Here is a 15612-nt window from a genome sequence, read left to right as displayed (position 1 = left end):
CGAACCTGCCGAAGCTTCTGCTCAGTTCGATGAACTCCCGAATGGAGTGGAACTCGAGCATTGGCAACTTTTCTAATTAACCCAGCAACAACAGCCACTCCACCCCCATTTCCATCCGAGTTGCGTGCCCCCTTTGGCGTGCGCCTCTCATTCGCAGTTGCTGCTAATTTCAGACGCCAATAAAACGATTGAGGCCACAAATGTTTCAGGGCGAAAAATGCTGCGAAATTTATGAGCACGTAGCTGACATAAAACTTTCACATGGTGCCCTCCACTCGCTCGCCCATTCTTGCCACATGACGTGATAATTTACTTAACAGCCCCTCTATTGGCAACACGCTCCGGAGACAGTTTACAAGATTACAAGATGAAAACATCAAATTTTATGATGTCTAGGCCATAATTAATCGAGATTTGCAGAGAGTAAGGGCTCATAAAACTTGAGCAACTTCTGATGAATATTAACTCAACTTGACTTTTATGATATCTCGATGTATTCCTCAGATGCCTGCCTAATCCTCGCCTGTCTCCACTCTTTTTTTAAGCGTTCATTCTATTTATTTGCCACTTTTCCCCGCTTATTTTCTTTTTCCAGACCTGTCTGACCCCAGCAGCTCAACTGCAATTAAACCCTAACCACATTATCTCCGTCTCCTCGTCTTCCAACAGCCCCATTACAAGTTTTTCGCTTTCGGTCGACCAATACCGCAAAGTCTGCGGCATGTGGGGAATTTTCCCATAAGACTGCAATTTTGTCCAGCGAATTATTTAAAGGAGCACATCAGCATTTGGCTAAGATACCCTTCCGTGGGAGATCCACGTTAATATATTGCTTCTTGGTCTTTACTTTTGCTGGATAAGTAAAGGGTTTATATGTAATAAATAAATAATAAAAACGATCCATATTATATTTTATTTTATAAGTAAAATATGAAAAAGGTATCTTATATATTTTATATGTACAAAGAAATGTTTTGATCCCTTTATAAATTTACCATACTGTGAGGGCATTAAAAGATCCGACGATTCTGAGAGCGTTACATTTTGTGGCTTTTCTCTACATTGGCTAGACATCTACTAAATAGATGGCAGAATGAGTACTCCAAGTGAACAAAGAGCTGACGACTGCCTTGGCGGTGATAGCTGGAAATTAATTAAATGTCGCGGCGAATGAAATTAAAATGAAAATGCCAAAAGCTGCTTACTAAGTACTCAAAACGATACGATTGCCCATAGAAAAAGGCCCAAATAACATTAATTTTGCCTTCTTTTTAAGCTTATTATAACTTATGAGTAATGGCTTTGGAGCCCAAATCCATAGTCAAATGAATTCTTCTTCAAATGAACCTTCTCTTTTTTCTGAACCATGTTTTGCATATTCCCAACTAACTAGGCTTTATTGCCAATTTGAGAATTTTTGTTTAAGAGGTTAGCGCATTTCATCTCCACAGTATATTATATCTACAGATCGGTAACTAGAAAGTAACAGAATGCCTTTTTAATCTTGCAGGTCTCAAGGATCCAAACTTGGACAGGCACACCAGTAAAGGTGAGTTTCCGTTTGCAGTGCACTCCGATCAAAAATTAATTAAGAAGCCACTGGAGATGTAAGTAGTCTGTGATGGTTACAAACCGAAATTTCTTCTGCCCCTCAAAGCGACCGAAACAAAGGTCCGACCCACAAACTTTATCCCTCCCCGCTGCTTGCCGCAATAACTATAAATTCCCAGGCCCAAGGCAGCCACAACACATCAGCAAGCCCCTCAAAACATAAACCAAGCGGCTCTTTAAAACGCAATCAAGCTGAAAATTAATTAAAATTTTCAAGCGGGATGAAATTAATGCGCAGCCGAGGGGGAATGTCTCCTCTCCTTTGCCAGCAAAGACGAACGGGTTGTGCAAGGTAAATCCGAGGTTTAAATTAAAACACACTTGCTACTGTCTTAGACGATGCCTTCTCCGTTGGAAGTCGTCGTCTCGATTTCATTAAAAATGTTTTTATGCTCGCATTATCCTTTCACTTTGGCACTCCGCTCCCCCTTCTCGCTTGACTCCTTCCAGGGAGCAATTTAATTTGGCTATGAAACGCTTGCCGCATCCTTGACACTTTCACTTTCACTTTCAGTTGCCCACCCCCAGCGCACCCACCTTTCCCAGCCCCACCCCTCCTCCACTTGAGGCAATGGCTTGTTTTAAGCAGCTTAAGCTTGTCGTTGACATTCGCCCGTGCTGCTGTTTGTGCTCTAAAAGCGCTCATAATTTCACGCTAAGCGAACACACACGCCTCCTTCTGGGTCCTGGGCCTGCTCTTGGCTTTCACCGGAGCGACTGGCACCTCACTTTTCCCGGCACTTGTCTGCGCCCTCGTGCTGATGGAATCACAGACTTTGCACTGGAGACGCCGGAGGTATTGCTGAAATGCAATAAAGTTGAGTGCGGAGTCGCTGAGAGCTCCATTGAAGTCTGCCCCTTTTGATTTGGTTGACCATTCTTCGTGATTCGATACATGGGGACTCGCTACCCCCAACCAAAACTGAAAAGAGAATCACCGAATGTCTTATGTGGGAAATCCATCGATTCCCTCTGGCCAAGTAGATACATATATCAGAAAAAGTTTCTACCTCGAATCCCGCCACTTGGCTGTTGTCTTTATTACATTCTGATGAATGTTGCGATTTGACTTTCGACGGGTCAAAAACAGATGAAAAAAAGAAACTCATTGCATGCTCGTGGCCATTGAATGGATTCATTTTTGTGGGAGCTTATATGCTTTTAACAGAATTAGTCTAGCCAGCTAATGTGATAAATGGATGCGGCTGAAGTCTACTGAACCCTTCATAATTATCCGTGGAGCTCATGGGCGGAGATGAGCTGCAAGTCATTCCGTAGGCACAAAAACCCATCTTTAATATCATAAATCATGAAATCGAGGGAGTCGAAGGAGTCGAGCAGCGCCAAGGGCAACCGCACATATTATAGCATTTAACATATTTCACTTAGGCAAACATTTAATCCCCGGCATCTTGTCTGGCCCTCTGAACTCCGCCTGTGCACAGACCACGTCCTGAAAGCAAACACGGGGCTATATTTTCATTTCCGCTGGCGTTTTCATTTTTATTCCACGCTACACGTTATCAAATAATGAATATCAAATGTAATGCTTATCATTTATTTGCCAAACCGAAACCGTAGTGGGGAGCGGCCTCCACTCCCAGCCAGGTGGCAACATATTATAATATTTACTTAATTTTCATTTCTAATTCGCTACTCTCCCTTCCCCAAGTGCCATATGATATGGCTTCCCAGGACCAGGAGCGGACCGATACCAAGACCTTGGCATTGGGGAGGAGTAGGAATAGGAAAGAGCCTGCTGCATAATAAGCGAGGCTCGCAGCCAAACTTTTCTGTTTGTGGCCCAAAGTCAAGTGTTCGGGGGACTGATTGGCTGGGTGGCTGGGTAGCTGGGTGTAGATTCTGGCAGGTGGCTTAAGCTGCGTCTAAAGCGATAACGCAAAGTATTTGAATTTTTAATATAACGAAATGCGGATCTCAGCGAACAAGGGCTCCCACTCCTCGCCAGACCTAGACAAGAAGGCGCCGTGGTGAATGGCGGATACCCTGCTCCATGCAGGATTCCTTTCCATGGCTCCCGGCTACTCGGCAATGCTGATGTATTCAAATACGATTCGTGGCCGCCATTTTCCTGTCACTGGCTGTGAAACTTCACAGCTTTCCTCCCTTCTGGTTTCCCGGCTAATCTGTTGGTCAGCGAGCACCCCCCTCTTCCCCTTGGTCGACAGTAGCCCTGCTGTCCATTCGCTTTTTAAATTTCCAATTTGAATGCTTCGTGGTTTTCGTGGCTGTTAGTGGAGGAGGGCTTTGGCTAAGGACGTCTTTCGCAGCAGCCAATATTATATTATTCAAGCCATCGCAATCGCACTCCCCCTCGGATCACCCATCTGTCCGCCGCCATCGTTCGTTGTACTTGAAAATCGTAATTAGAATTGGTAATGTATTCAAATTGACTTTCATTTCCGTTTGTTCGTCGGGTGGTTCGTTTGTTTTACTTTTGGCATTCTTCATCAGGATTTTGCGCTTTTTGGCGAGTGCCGCGCTTTTCTCCGAGAGATGAATGTGTCCATCGACTGACTCGCATTGGCCAATCGCGGGCCAAAAATGATCAACTGGCCAGGAGCGCAGACAAAGGCACTTTCGATTATCGACTAGTGGCGGCCGATTCTCCGGCCATATTTCAAATCTCTGAACGTAAAACTTTGCCCTCGCAGACAGTGGCGGAAAAGCAAAGAAACTGAAACTTTTCGCTGGCAGGCGGAACGCAGCAAAACCGTAAAGAATTCAACTAATAAAAATCAGGCATTCAAGTGCGAAAAAATCGCGAAAAGCATCATCAAATAATGTGCCACTCAAACCGAATCGCCCGCCCCTCCCCTCAGCCCAAGGAATCGCAGTTGAATCCACCGAAAGACAAATAGAAAAGCAAAGAAAAGTAAAAGGGAAGTTGGGAAGAAAACAAAACTATGCTGGCGGAGGGAGCGAAAAGTTTTTCCGAGACGGCGTCGTGAGGCACCAATAACTACGGTTGGATAACCCCGGGAAAGACTCGTCGTGGCACGGACGCATCTCTAGGAGCGGGCCAGGGCCATACGTCATCGGGAAAAACTTCGATGGCTTGGCCAGGAGCGCGTGTCTCCTTGTCTTCCTTACGGATAGGAATGGCCACATATTTTCGCTGCCATCAAGCGTGAGAGGTATTTCGCCCATGTGCGGATGTGGCTGCCGCTGTGTCTGCGCGGCGGAAAAGCAATTTTCCTTTGTGTCGTGCACAGGTTTCCAGTTGGCATTGTTTCCGCTCGCCGCACTGAGCTGGCAAATTTGTTGCAACCGAAATAAACACTTTATTAAATGCATTGGAATAAGCGCAGCCCTCGAAGGAGCCGAAGGATCGCGGCAGATAACAGTCCTGCGAGCTTCCTCACATGTGGCAGTGGTAGAGCCAGTGAAGGGATAAACTTTGAGCCAAGTGAATTTGGTGCTAAGCTCAAGTAAGAGATTCGATGCCAGTAAAAAGTGGATTGCTAATGCACTCGAAGAGGAAGCATCAGCGGGGGGATGGAAATATAAAAGGGGATGACTGCTCCTCAGAAGCAGCATTTCTCCTCTCGGCCCCAAAAAGTTGCCACATAAATATCTCCGTCGAACAGGCAAAGGCCTTTACAGATTATCATTTATTTATTTTCTGTTTCCCTGCATTCTGCTTTTCATTTGCCCCCAGTTCAAGGCATTCCCGCTCCGATAATCGAAGGCAAGAATCAAATTATGCTAGAATTGAGATTGATTTTTTATTCAATTTTAATGCGACAAATGCAGGCAGATAAACAGACGACAGCTTCGAGCACACACATGGCCCGAAGCCCCTGGCCCCGACCAGGACGCGCATCCTCCACCTCGGAACACGTGGCCCGAACTGGGGTGTACATGGGGGCGGTGACTGGGAAATTACGGCGGCGGTGGCACACAAGGGAGTCGCACTGGATTAGGTCGTCCTCCGGGCCAGGTCCTTATGGGAAACTTTTTGAATATTACAGCATAAATCGATTAGCTTCTATCAGCCCGTGCTTCATCGTGTGTGGTGTCTGTGTTGTCACTGATTGACACTTGAAGCTTTTTTTTCTCCTGCGTTTTGCTGTTTGCTGATGCTGCTCCACATCCAACTCCCTGCCCGCACCCGCATCTCAGGGGCCATTGATATGCGTCCTGAGCACTCGACTCTGAGCGACGTCGAGGCCAGGCTTCATCTAATAAGCACCCGTACATAACTCCACTGCCGGGGAGCCATCTCTAGGTACACATACGGCTTTTCCTGAGCTGGGCAAATTGGCTGGATGGCTCTTTTATCGGGAGGCGACCTCGATTCCCAGCATAAATTGAAAGGAAATTAAACATTGAGTGGGGGGAAATGAGCCCTCTTTGAGCTGCAGCGGAAATTGTTATGTGATAATTGGGTATAGCGATTCTATCGATCTGCGCCAGAACTTAGCCGCAATGTGGGCCAAAGGTGGCGCATCTATGGGAATCGAATTCATCTGGCCTTGCTGTTTGCCAAGGGGATTATCCAGCTTCCTGCTTGGGCACAAAATTACATTTCAATTTGGATCACTTCACATCATCAACGCACCGGGAACCAGTCAACAGAATCCGCTGAGCAAATACTCAAAGCCTCATCCTCTGAACAAACTGCAATTACGCAGGGGTAAACATGACCATTGTGCAGAGACTCGACCAGGGTTGGATCGAGCTTGGGCGGGTTTTGATCGGAGCGTAAGGTATAATTCAATGGAAATCAAAGGGAAATCGCGTGACGAATTCGGGAACGAACGAGCCAAAACTCCGAGACATGCGGAAATTTGAGGATAGTCAACGGGTTAGGGGATGGACTGATCGGGGCGATGAGTTATGGGGCTGCTGAAATCAATTGTCTTGGCAACAGACACGGCAATCCCATTGTGCAATATTGCGCGCTTTAAAGCGACCGAATTTCGCAGCCTTCCCTTTGTGCGCCAATTAAAAGGGTTTGTGCCGAAAGGATTCACTTCATTGTCGGATGGCTTGGGCTCTGGCTTAGGAATTACTTCCATTCGCAGTGGCTCGACCGTCCGCCATCCAGGCGATTCGCCGCATCGTCCCACCTGAAAATCCGAGTCGAGTTTCACGCTCCGCTCGTTTGGCAATTTGTTGTCGCGGCTGTTGACTTTGTCATTTCACTTTTCCCCTTGCCGGAACCCAGCTTCCTTTACTTATTTTCTCCTTTGCCGCTGCTTGCACTTTCAACCCAACGCTTTAATTCCTCGACTTTCGCTGCTCAAAATGGTTGACATTATTTTTTGTCGTTCGCTGAGTCCTGAATGTCGTCTCCATCTGCGCCTTTCTGGCTTTCACCCACTCATCGTGACATAATATGTTTGGCTTGGCTTGGCCGTTGCTTTGTTTTCGGCGCCTTCGTGGGAAACTTCGCTAGGAACATGTCGAACTCTCATCAGCATCGTTCTTTTGACTGCCCAGGCTCGTCTGCCCGTAATTATCACGCTAATGAATCAAGTGTACTCGCTCGTAACTAATTGATATGAGAAAGGTCTGGTGCCTGGTCCTTGATAGTTCCCAGATTCTATTCCACGTGGGGGTTGACTCGCTGGAAATCATGCCCGACGAGTGCGTGAGCGTGTGCTTTCCGCGAAGGGTGGTTCGCGATTCAGGATGATTTGCATGTGAATTTTCCCCATTAGCCAATGACCATATTCGCCAGCCAAGGAAGGGAAATTTGATATGAATTAAAAACTGGCGGAGGTAATTGCGTGTAGCTTTTGTGAACTTTTCTTTTCTAAATGGATTTCCTTAATTTTGCTTTGCTTTTGTTCTTACTTTCATGCTTGGCAACTGGCAACTGGCCCCAGGGATTTCTCGGGAGCTTGTTAAGCGACTTTCCGCATGCTCAGGTGGTGATGACGATGAAAATGATGTCGTCTTGTTCCCTGCTGATGACTTTCGGCTCCCAGGAGTATTTGCCAGTAATAACTGCGATTGTATTTGTATTTATTGTTATTTACCGGTGGAAGATTCCTGAAATTGCAAAAGAAAAGCGAAAGCGAGGGGGTCGCGGAAAAACTTTGCATAAGCCGAACGAGCTGCGCCGGCAATCATTTTCAATTTTTAAGCCCTTTACCAGGGACAACGTTTTTAATTAATCGTCGGATTACCAGGAGCTGCAGGACTCTGGACGTGGCTGCTGCCCGGGGCAGCGGTTTATGCTCATCCCTTCCCATCCAGCTGTCCATTTTTTCCATTATCTGTGCCATTTATTCTATTTTTGTCGCACAACTCAACTAAACGAGCGACAAATTGCCGACGAGCATGGACCAAGTGTCGTCATCATCCTCTGGCCATGATGAACTTCCATTGTCCCTCGCCGGCACTGCGGCGGCTTAATCCTTCCACGCTTTGTGCCATCGGCGCGAGTTCTCCGTCCTCCACTTGTGATGGATTTTTCAGCCATAGTTGCCGCTCGGACATCGGGCTCCGGCATTCTGGCCATATGGCCATATGGCCACAAGTGTCATGGCGAACATCGGGACGAGTGCCGGATGCATTCATTTCGTTTTACTCGCATTGTGGTTTCTGTTCCGTGCGCTCCGAAAATCTGTTTTGAAAACCAATAAATCAGATTTATTGGCCGCCCTTCTCCAACCACCGCGCTTGTCCGCGTATAGCTGCCTCTCTTCATTTACGTTTTAAGCTCGGATTTTTCTCTGTGTGCATCGGAGGTTTACTCTGCGGCTCTATCAATTCCAGGAAGTTGACGCAAAGTGTGGGATTAAAAGCTGATAAATGGTACCAACTTCGGCGGGGTATCATGCATGAATGGAAATCGATGTGGGGATAAGTCAATAGATACTCCTAGTTGGTGTTCCGCCAATAGCCTCCTGACCCCCATTAGGAAACCGGTTGGCTTCGGCCAATTATCGTCAGCTAGTTCCATCAGTTGCCATCAAAGCGTGGTCATAAATTACAGAAGGAGCTACGAGCCACACGGACGCAGTAAAATTGTTAGAGATAATGACACATTTCCCACACCTCCTTGGGGTCAGCTCCGGACCTGAATCAGGGATGCCGGCAACCCGTCGACGATGTCATCATCACCATCGTCGTTAGAGGCGCAAATCTGCGCTCTGGGCAATGTTATTGTTACAATCGACACCCAGCGCGTTAAAAACACACATATATGTACACCCGAGTTGATTGCGGGCGTCGTTGGTTCGGTGGTTCGACATGACCCGTGGCGTATTTCGGTTTTGACCACCGACCCCTCCTGTTGCAACTTCCATTCCATTCCATTCCGATTCCGAATAGCATTCCCATTCCCACTGCCATCTCTCCACGGGGGTGTTGACAATTCAAACGCAATAATTGCGACTGAGAACCGCACGACGCTCGGCGGGATTCGTAGCTCCGATGGCGATTTGAGTTGGGATTGCCGAAAGGTGTGGCGCGCTCGTTACGCCGTGTTTGACACAATGTCAACTTCTGTAATAAGTCTCTGGCCGTAAAAAGAAGGAACATGCTCGTGCTGATGGCAGTTGCAGCTCGCTTTGATCTCCGCTCCGGGGTAGTTCTAGTTCATCCTGGACCGAGAAGCAACACACCCCGTGTGCGTCCCAGGCGAGACGCAGTTTTAATGAAGGCGCACCCCGAACTTCGTAGTGGCGGCTCTCTGGTTTCTGATTTTTGATCCTGTTACCCATTGTGGCCATTGTTCGCACACTGCTCTCCGCGGACCGCATTCATCATTTGCGTGGCTCGGTTTTTTCCCGCATCACCTTTTATGGATGGGTGTTTATTATTAGCCTGGCAAATACATCCGCACGCCGAAGTCGAAACGCCAGCCGGCGATCCTTTTCGAGCCTTTTTAGTTCCTGTCGAGTTGGCAGCTATTGTGTTCGGGCATCGGTGAATGTTGGTTTAATGAGTTGAATATGTCCATGGATGCCGTGCGGCTGGCAGGGGCAGCAATGCGGTCATTAGCATTTCGAAATTACGCAAAATATTTGGTAAACGGAAAATGAAACATTGAGAAGAAAGCGAACTTTCAGTGGTGAGGCGGCCGAAGGCGAGATTACAAATGATGTGAAAGAACAGAATGGAATATATATTAAAAGAATAAGTATAGTATAGTTGAGAATAGAATCCTAAATATTTGTGTTACTTGTTGTTTAACAAAAGATCACTAAATAATCACTGTAGAGGTGGTAGCTTTAAAGTAACACTTAGAAATTATGCGATAAATGGGACTGGTGGGGAGTAATAACACCCACAAGAAAATATAAACAAATTCCTGTTAAACATATGCATCGATTGACCCTGCATTGATTGACCCCTCGAGCATAGAATACCTCGTAGTTTACTGGAAAACAGTAATTAATAACTAGATTTTTACCACCATAATTTTAAAACCCTGATGCTAAAAGACTTGTGTTATGTGTCGTAGAAAAGGCTTTTTTAAATAATATCTATGCTTTTATAATGTATTTTAGCCAATTGCAAAATATTACAGGAAAATAAAAGGAACTATTTGGTTGAAGTTATTTTTTATTTTAAATATATACGATTTTCTTATAATCTTTTGAACATGCGCATATCCTAAAGTGTTAATAAAATGAAATTTAAAATTTATGTTGTCACTAAAGCTTATTTCCAATCTTTTGTATGTTAAAAGTGCGAACGTCACTTGTTTTTACCTTGCTAAGAGGTGTGGTTTGGTTTTTAGTTCTGTAAATTTTTACAAAAAAATTTTTTCCTCACTAGATGATTTAAACAGGATTTGTTTGCCCTGCTTGTTTTGTCGTCTTATAAATAAAAATAAAATAAGAAAATTTATATTAGAAAACTATCGAAAGAGTATGGGTGGGTCTAGCAGTTTCTATAAATGCCGTTGCGAAACCAAATCTGTTGCCTTAAAATGCGTTCTCAAAATTTTAAAAGTTAAGTTTCACCCGATAGTCAATAATGAACAATAAAAACATGTATCAAGTACGATTTTTTAAAAATCCAAATTTATTTAAAAACGCATTTTATATGACAAATGGCAATGCTCGAGTAAGTTGCTGAAAATAACTATCCTCCGTAACTTGTTTACAACTTCATTAACTCTATTAAGTGTTCGATGATAAGAGTTTTACCTTCTATGTGTTGCGACTGACGGAATTGGTAACACTGAAATATTCTCCCAATCTTTTTGCATAAGATGAACACTGAATGGAGTTTGCATATTCCTTTATTAAAGGGGCACACATAATTGAAACATGTGTTCAAGGACCCCTTCGATGCAATATGCCCCGCAGAGGCACTGAATGACCGCAAAGGCCACCGGAAATACGCTGACATATTGCACAAAGGGAGAGGCCGCCGTCCAAGTGGGTTACTTATCCAATGGGTTACAATGAGCGTTGCCGCTGGCAAGGACGAACCGATGAGCAGGACTCTATTTATCAGAGCGTTATCTGCCCGCTGCCGGTGCTCAGCAAACCGCGAAATCGAATCCATAGATCAGCGGACGGGTGAAAAAACAGAACTGATTCAACTCTTGCTAATAAATGAAGAAAGGGGGCCCGAATGTTTGCAGTTGCTTTGACATGTTTGACAACAATGGTGAACCAAGGGCGAGTGCGGGAGGGGCGCCTTAAGCCGCTGACAAATGCGATTGCCTATGAAAATTGAAAAACCCAAGCCGTCGGCGGAGGGATGCAACCCTTAAGTCGAGTCCTGCGAGGTCCTGCCTGGGCATTTGCATTGATTTCAATTAATTCGCTTGTTGTGTCATTTCCGATCCTTTGCGAGTGTTGTTCGGATTGCGTGGATGTAATTGATATTTGGCTTGGCTGGGCTTCCAGGTTCAGACTGGTGAGAGTCAAGTGCCTCCTGCACCCCTGACGCTCCAGTGGAAATTATGTAAATGCCAAACATGCATTAGAGGCCAGCGGACCTCCTTCTCCTCCACCTCTAATCCCGGTCGGAATTATTCAGGCGGATAACTTCTGCGCCGTCTTCGCTCAGCTGTGCGAATTTCCTGGCGGCGGAGGATGCGTCGGGGTGACAACAACCAACTGTCACTGACAGCTTCACTGCCATCAGCCAGGACAACAAGGTGTTTGTGGCCCTAGTTTGGCTGCGATTGCCCAAACGGAAAGGATGAGTCAGCGGCATTCACATTCGCACTCAAACTGGCATTCGCATTTCCCCAGTGCTTTTAGTTTTGTGAATTTCAAATGCCAGGACATCTGTTCAAGTGTTTTAGGATCAGTCCCAATCCTCAAGCGATTTTAATGCGCTTAGTTCTGAAAGCGTGTCTAAGTGCCACGGAACTTAAAGAACTGTGATCCGGTGATTCACTCCCATCCTCCCCCTAATTTCCCATAATTGCTGCCATTTGAATGTCCAATTTAAAACAATTTAGGAAGTGTGACTATTATTAGTTGGTATCGATTGGGTCGTGCGTGTCAATACCTAGTGGTATTCATGAATCGTTGATGAGGATCAATTGATGCGAGTGTCCCTGGAATATTGATTTCGGAGGACATCAAATATTTATGCAGGATTCGTCATTTATTTATAAAATTCTTTGGGCATGGGTTAATCGGTTTAAAAAGTTGTACCCACGCAGGGCTTTATTTTTTTATCCAAAGTTTTTTCCCCAGCAACTTTCCTTGGCTTCCATTTCGGGCTCCCAGTTCGCTGTTAATTGTTAATTGGCTGCATCGATTGTTAATTGTTCCAGTTGTTGTTGGTGGGTACCTGATTGGGGCATTGTGAGTGAAAAGTTTCGAGTGCTTTCGTCTGGCGAAAGTTTGTGGCGAAACAAAGGGAGCCTCGCCAGCGGATTGATTGGTTGGTGAATTAATTACGTGGATTGCGCAAGATTACATAATCCCCCGTGGCAGCATCTCATCATCCCCAGCAACCAACTTAGCTTGAAGTTTTCCCCCACACACACCACACTCCGCCCGCCCCATGAGTTATGCCCCATTTCTGCTCGAAAATGTTCCGTTGATAATCCTGAAAAATAGAACCCTATTCGCCACTGTCCCCAGATCCCCAACAGGCCCATTCCCAGTCTCGTTTCCAGCCATTGCCCGTTTATACGATTTTTATTTATTTTGCTTTTAACAAAATTTGGCAAATTTACACTTCGCTGCCACGGCAGCAAACAACAACAGCACATCCACAACGGACGGCCATCCAATTCCGATTGCGATTCCCGTCCCACTTACAGGGCAGCCTGATTGCGCCATGGCCCCATAAATAAGGGCAACATTCAATGCAAATTGGACTATTTACGCAAATTTTATTGCCACACAATTTTTACACATTTATTTTGTTTTTGTTGGCGCTAGTTTTCCCTCGCCACATGGAGACGCAAATGCTTTATTCCTTTGTTGTTGCCCATACTTTGTTGCCCCAGTGGAGTTGGTGCCCCAAGCGTCTACTGAATCAGGCCATTTGGGTGAAGCTTCCTCGCCTTTCACTGGGCCGACAATTTGGCTTCTTTGTTGTTGCCCCCCGACCCTCGTCGTCTCGACCCAAAGTCGAACCCTTTCTGCCTCGTCGAATTATGCGATTTGTGTCATTATTCCCTCGCTAAACGAGGCAAATTCGCCTCCTCGCATCTGAAGTCGCTGGGTGGCCGAATGTGTTTTTTATTGACATTTAGACGCGTCGCAGATTTGGCCCGGTCTCATCGGGTTGATTCCAGTTGGCCTGGCTTCTGTCATAAAGCCGCCTACGGTGGGGATTTACCAATAAATTCGATCTAGTGAAAATTTATTGGCATTGCTTTTTAAACCGCGACGCGTGCTGCCCCTGAATTTTTATCTCCAGGAAATTGACATTGATGGCTTGGCGACGAGCGAGTGGAACTGACCTTTAAAGCGGGATATGTTCAGTGAATGGGTAATTGTTCGGATGTAATCGTTTGATGGGGGCGTAGAGTAGCAATAGGTTTCAGTTTGTGGCCCATAGAATCGCTTCAAATCAGTCAAATGTACCACAACTAGTGCTGTCTTGGATTCGTCTATTCAGAGCAACCAAACTCACACATATTAACACCGAGTGAACAGAGTTATTAGCTCGTTATCTTTTGCACTTTATATTTCCCAAAAGCTGAACAAATCAGTGTAAAAGCCAACCGAAAAGGACCAAAAGGAGGCCAACCCCTCCCAACGCGCAGTTTACCCCTAATTTTGTCGCTTGTGTTGCTTAAAATTCAAACAATGTGTTGATGCCTTCACACCAACCAAAACATGCATAATTAATATGCAAAGAGCGGCAACAACCACTACAACAACAGCCACAATGGCAGGAGCAGCCGGCAAGGAGCAACTTTTCCGAGCGAGTTGCTCGTGGAAAATTGAAAGGGTTAGCATAATTTTTTTGCGGGCATCGGAGGGGAAGGGGCTTAGGCCGGGCGACACTTTGCTTTTGCCTGCTTCATTATCACAGCTTCCGCGTCAACATTATTTCCGCAAAACAGCAACACTGGGCGGTTGGGGTGGGGGTGGTATATCAGAGTTGTTGTTTTTGTTATTGCCATGCATAATTCATATGAGAAAAGCAACAATAGGCGACGACAATGAGCGGAGGAAAAGTGAAAACCTCAAACCTTTGTGAGCTAACTGCGAAAATGCTTTAATTGAAGCGAACCCTCACAGACACACAGACACGCACAGTCACTCACACACCACGGCGCTCATTTGCATATTTCAATGCATGCAATTAGGCGCAAGGAGGCGGTGGTGTGGGTGGGGTGGAGTTTAGCAGGCAGCAACTGCCTTGACATGGAAAAAAGTTCAACCATCCTTACCGACCTTCTAGAACATCCATCAGGCCCCATTTTACCTTTACTCTTTTCTTCTTTCAGCCAAGTCCCGGCATTTCACGGTCAACGGTCTTCTGAGTGCCAATAACACGCTCCAGCAGCAGCAGCAGAACCAGTACAACCTGCAGCCATCGAATGACAGTCGCAACATCTACAACAACCCCTATATTCCGCCGCAGCAGCAGCAGCAGCAGCAGCAGCAACAGCAGCAACAGCTGCAGCAGCAGACGCAGCGCACCGCCCACCTGTTCAAGGCGCTAGCTGCCTCCGCTGGCGGCACCAACAGCCTGACCCATCCCTACGACTTCTCCAACTCATCGTCCTCCTCCAACGCCAACAATGAGAACCAGGGATCATCCTCGTCGGAAGCGGAAAACGCCTTCCTAACTCATAATAACGGTGAGTCTCTAATGGGGAATGGACTTTACACTGGGTGTACGCCTTGCGTTTCATTGTTAATTAATTATTGATAAATATGGGTATAGTTAAAAGCTATTGAAAATATTCAACTAATACCAACGCAGATTAAAAATCCCAGCTGCTGTCCGTTTACAAATAAAATAGCAGCCGGCGAAACGTAGATAACTTAGTTAATGTCATTTAAACGCTATTAATGTAACATAGTTACATAGGATTAGTCTGGATGATTTGGGTTATATAGAAATTTTATGCAGAACAGCAAGTTAAAAGTTTATTTCCACGATCTTGGAGGAAATTTAGAAATTGAGAACTGCCTGGTTGGATGGTTGCATAAAATGCAGGGCTGCAAATTGAATTAGGACTCGTGCAATTAAAAACACAACTTTCCGGAACTGCCAAGTAATATTTCCTTTTCCGGAACCTTCGCAATGAATCAGGGGCAGCGGTCGGAGGAACTTGTTCACCTGCCCGGTTGGATGCCAGCTTGCCATAATTTGCACGCAATTTGCATTTCAAGTGGCCAATTCCCCACCCACCCTGCTCGCATCACCTCAAGTTGGCCAGTGGCCGGGCGGCGCTCCTTCTAATTACGTCTCACAAAAAGTGCTCGGTGGCTGTAGCTCAACGCAGCTTCAGTCTCAGGAGCCGGAACATGGCTCTAACTTGGCGCCCAGTCCGGCGGCAGTAAGTGAAATTTATGTGAGTGCTTATAATTTGTAAAAGTAAACGAACCGGAGAGCGGACCCCGTCAG

At 45.8% G+C, this 15612-nt stretch overlaps 1 protein-coding gene across 1 annotated transcript in view; it reads left to right on the top strand.

The window, feature by feature from the left end:
• The window catches only part of LOC6739120 (vacuolar protein-sorting-associated protein 36), a 49141-nt gene extending 34216 nt beyond the window's left edge, over positions 1 to 14925 (top strand). The window contains exons 3-4 of the mRNA XM_016169078.2: positions 1511 to 1549; positions 14483 to 14925. Coding sequence (XP_016032961.2) covers positions 1511 to 1549; positions 14483 to 14910 — 467 coding nt within the window. The 3' untranslated portion in view covers positions 14911 to 14925. The remainder of the gene's footprint in view (positions 1 to 1510; positions 1550 to 14482) is intronic.
• Positions 14926 to 15612: the final 687 nt, after the last annotated feature.

The sequence above is a fragment of the Drosophila simulans genome, chromosome 3L, assembly GCF_016746395.2.
Source record: "Drosophila simulans strain w501 chromosome 3L, Prin_Dsim_3.1, whole genome shotgun sequence".
Classification (NCBI taxonomy): Eukaryota; Metazoa; Arthropoda; class Insecta; order Diptera; family Drosophilidae; genus Drosophila; species Drosophila simulans.
This window is presented reverse-complemented; position numbering and strand designations above follow the sequence as displayed.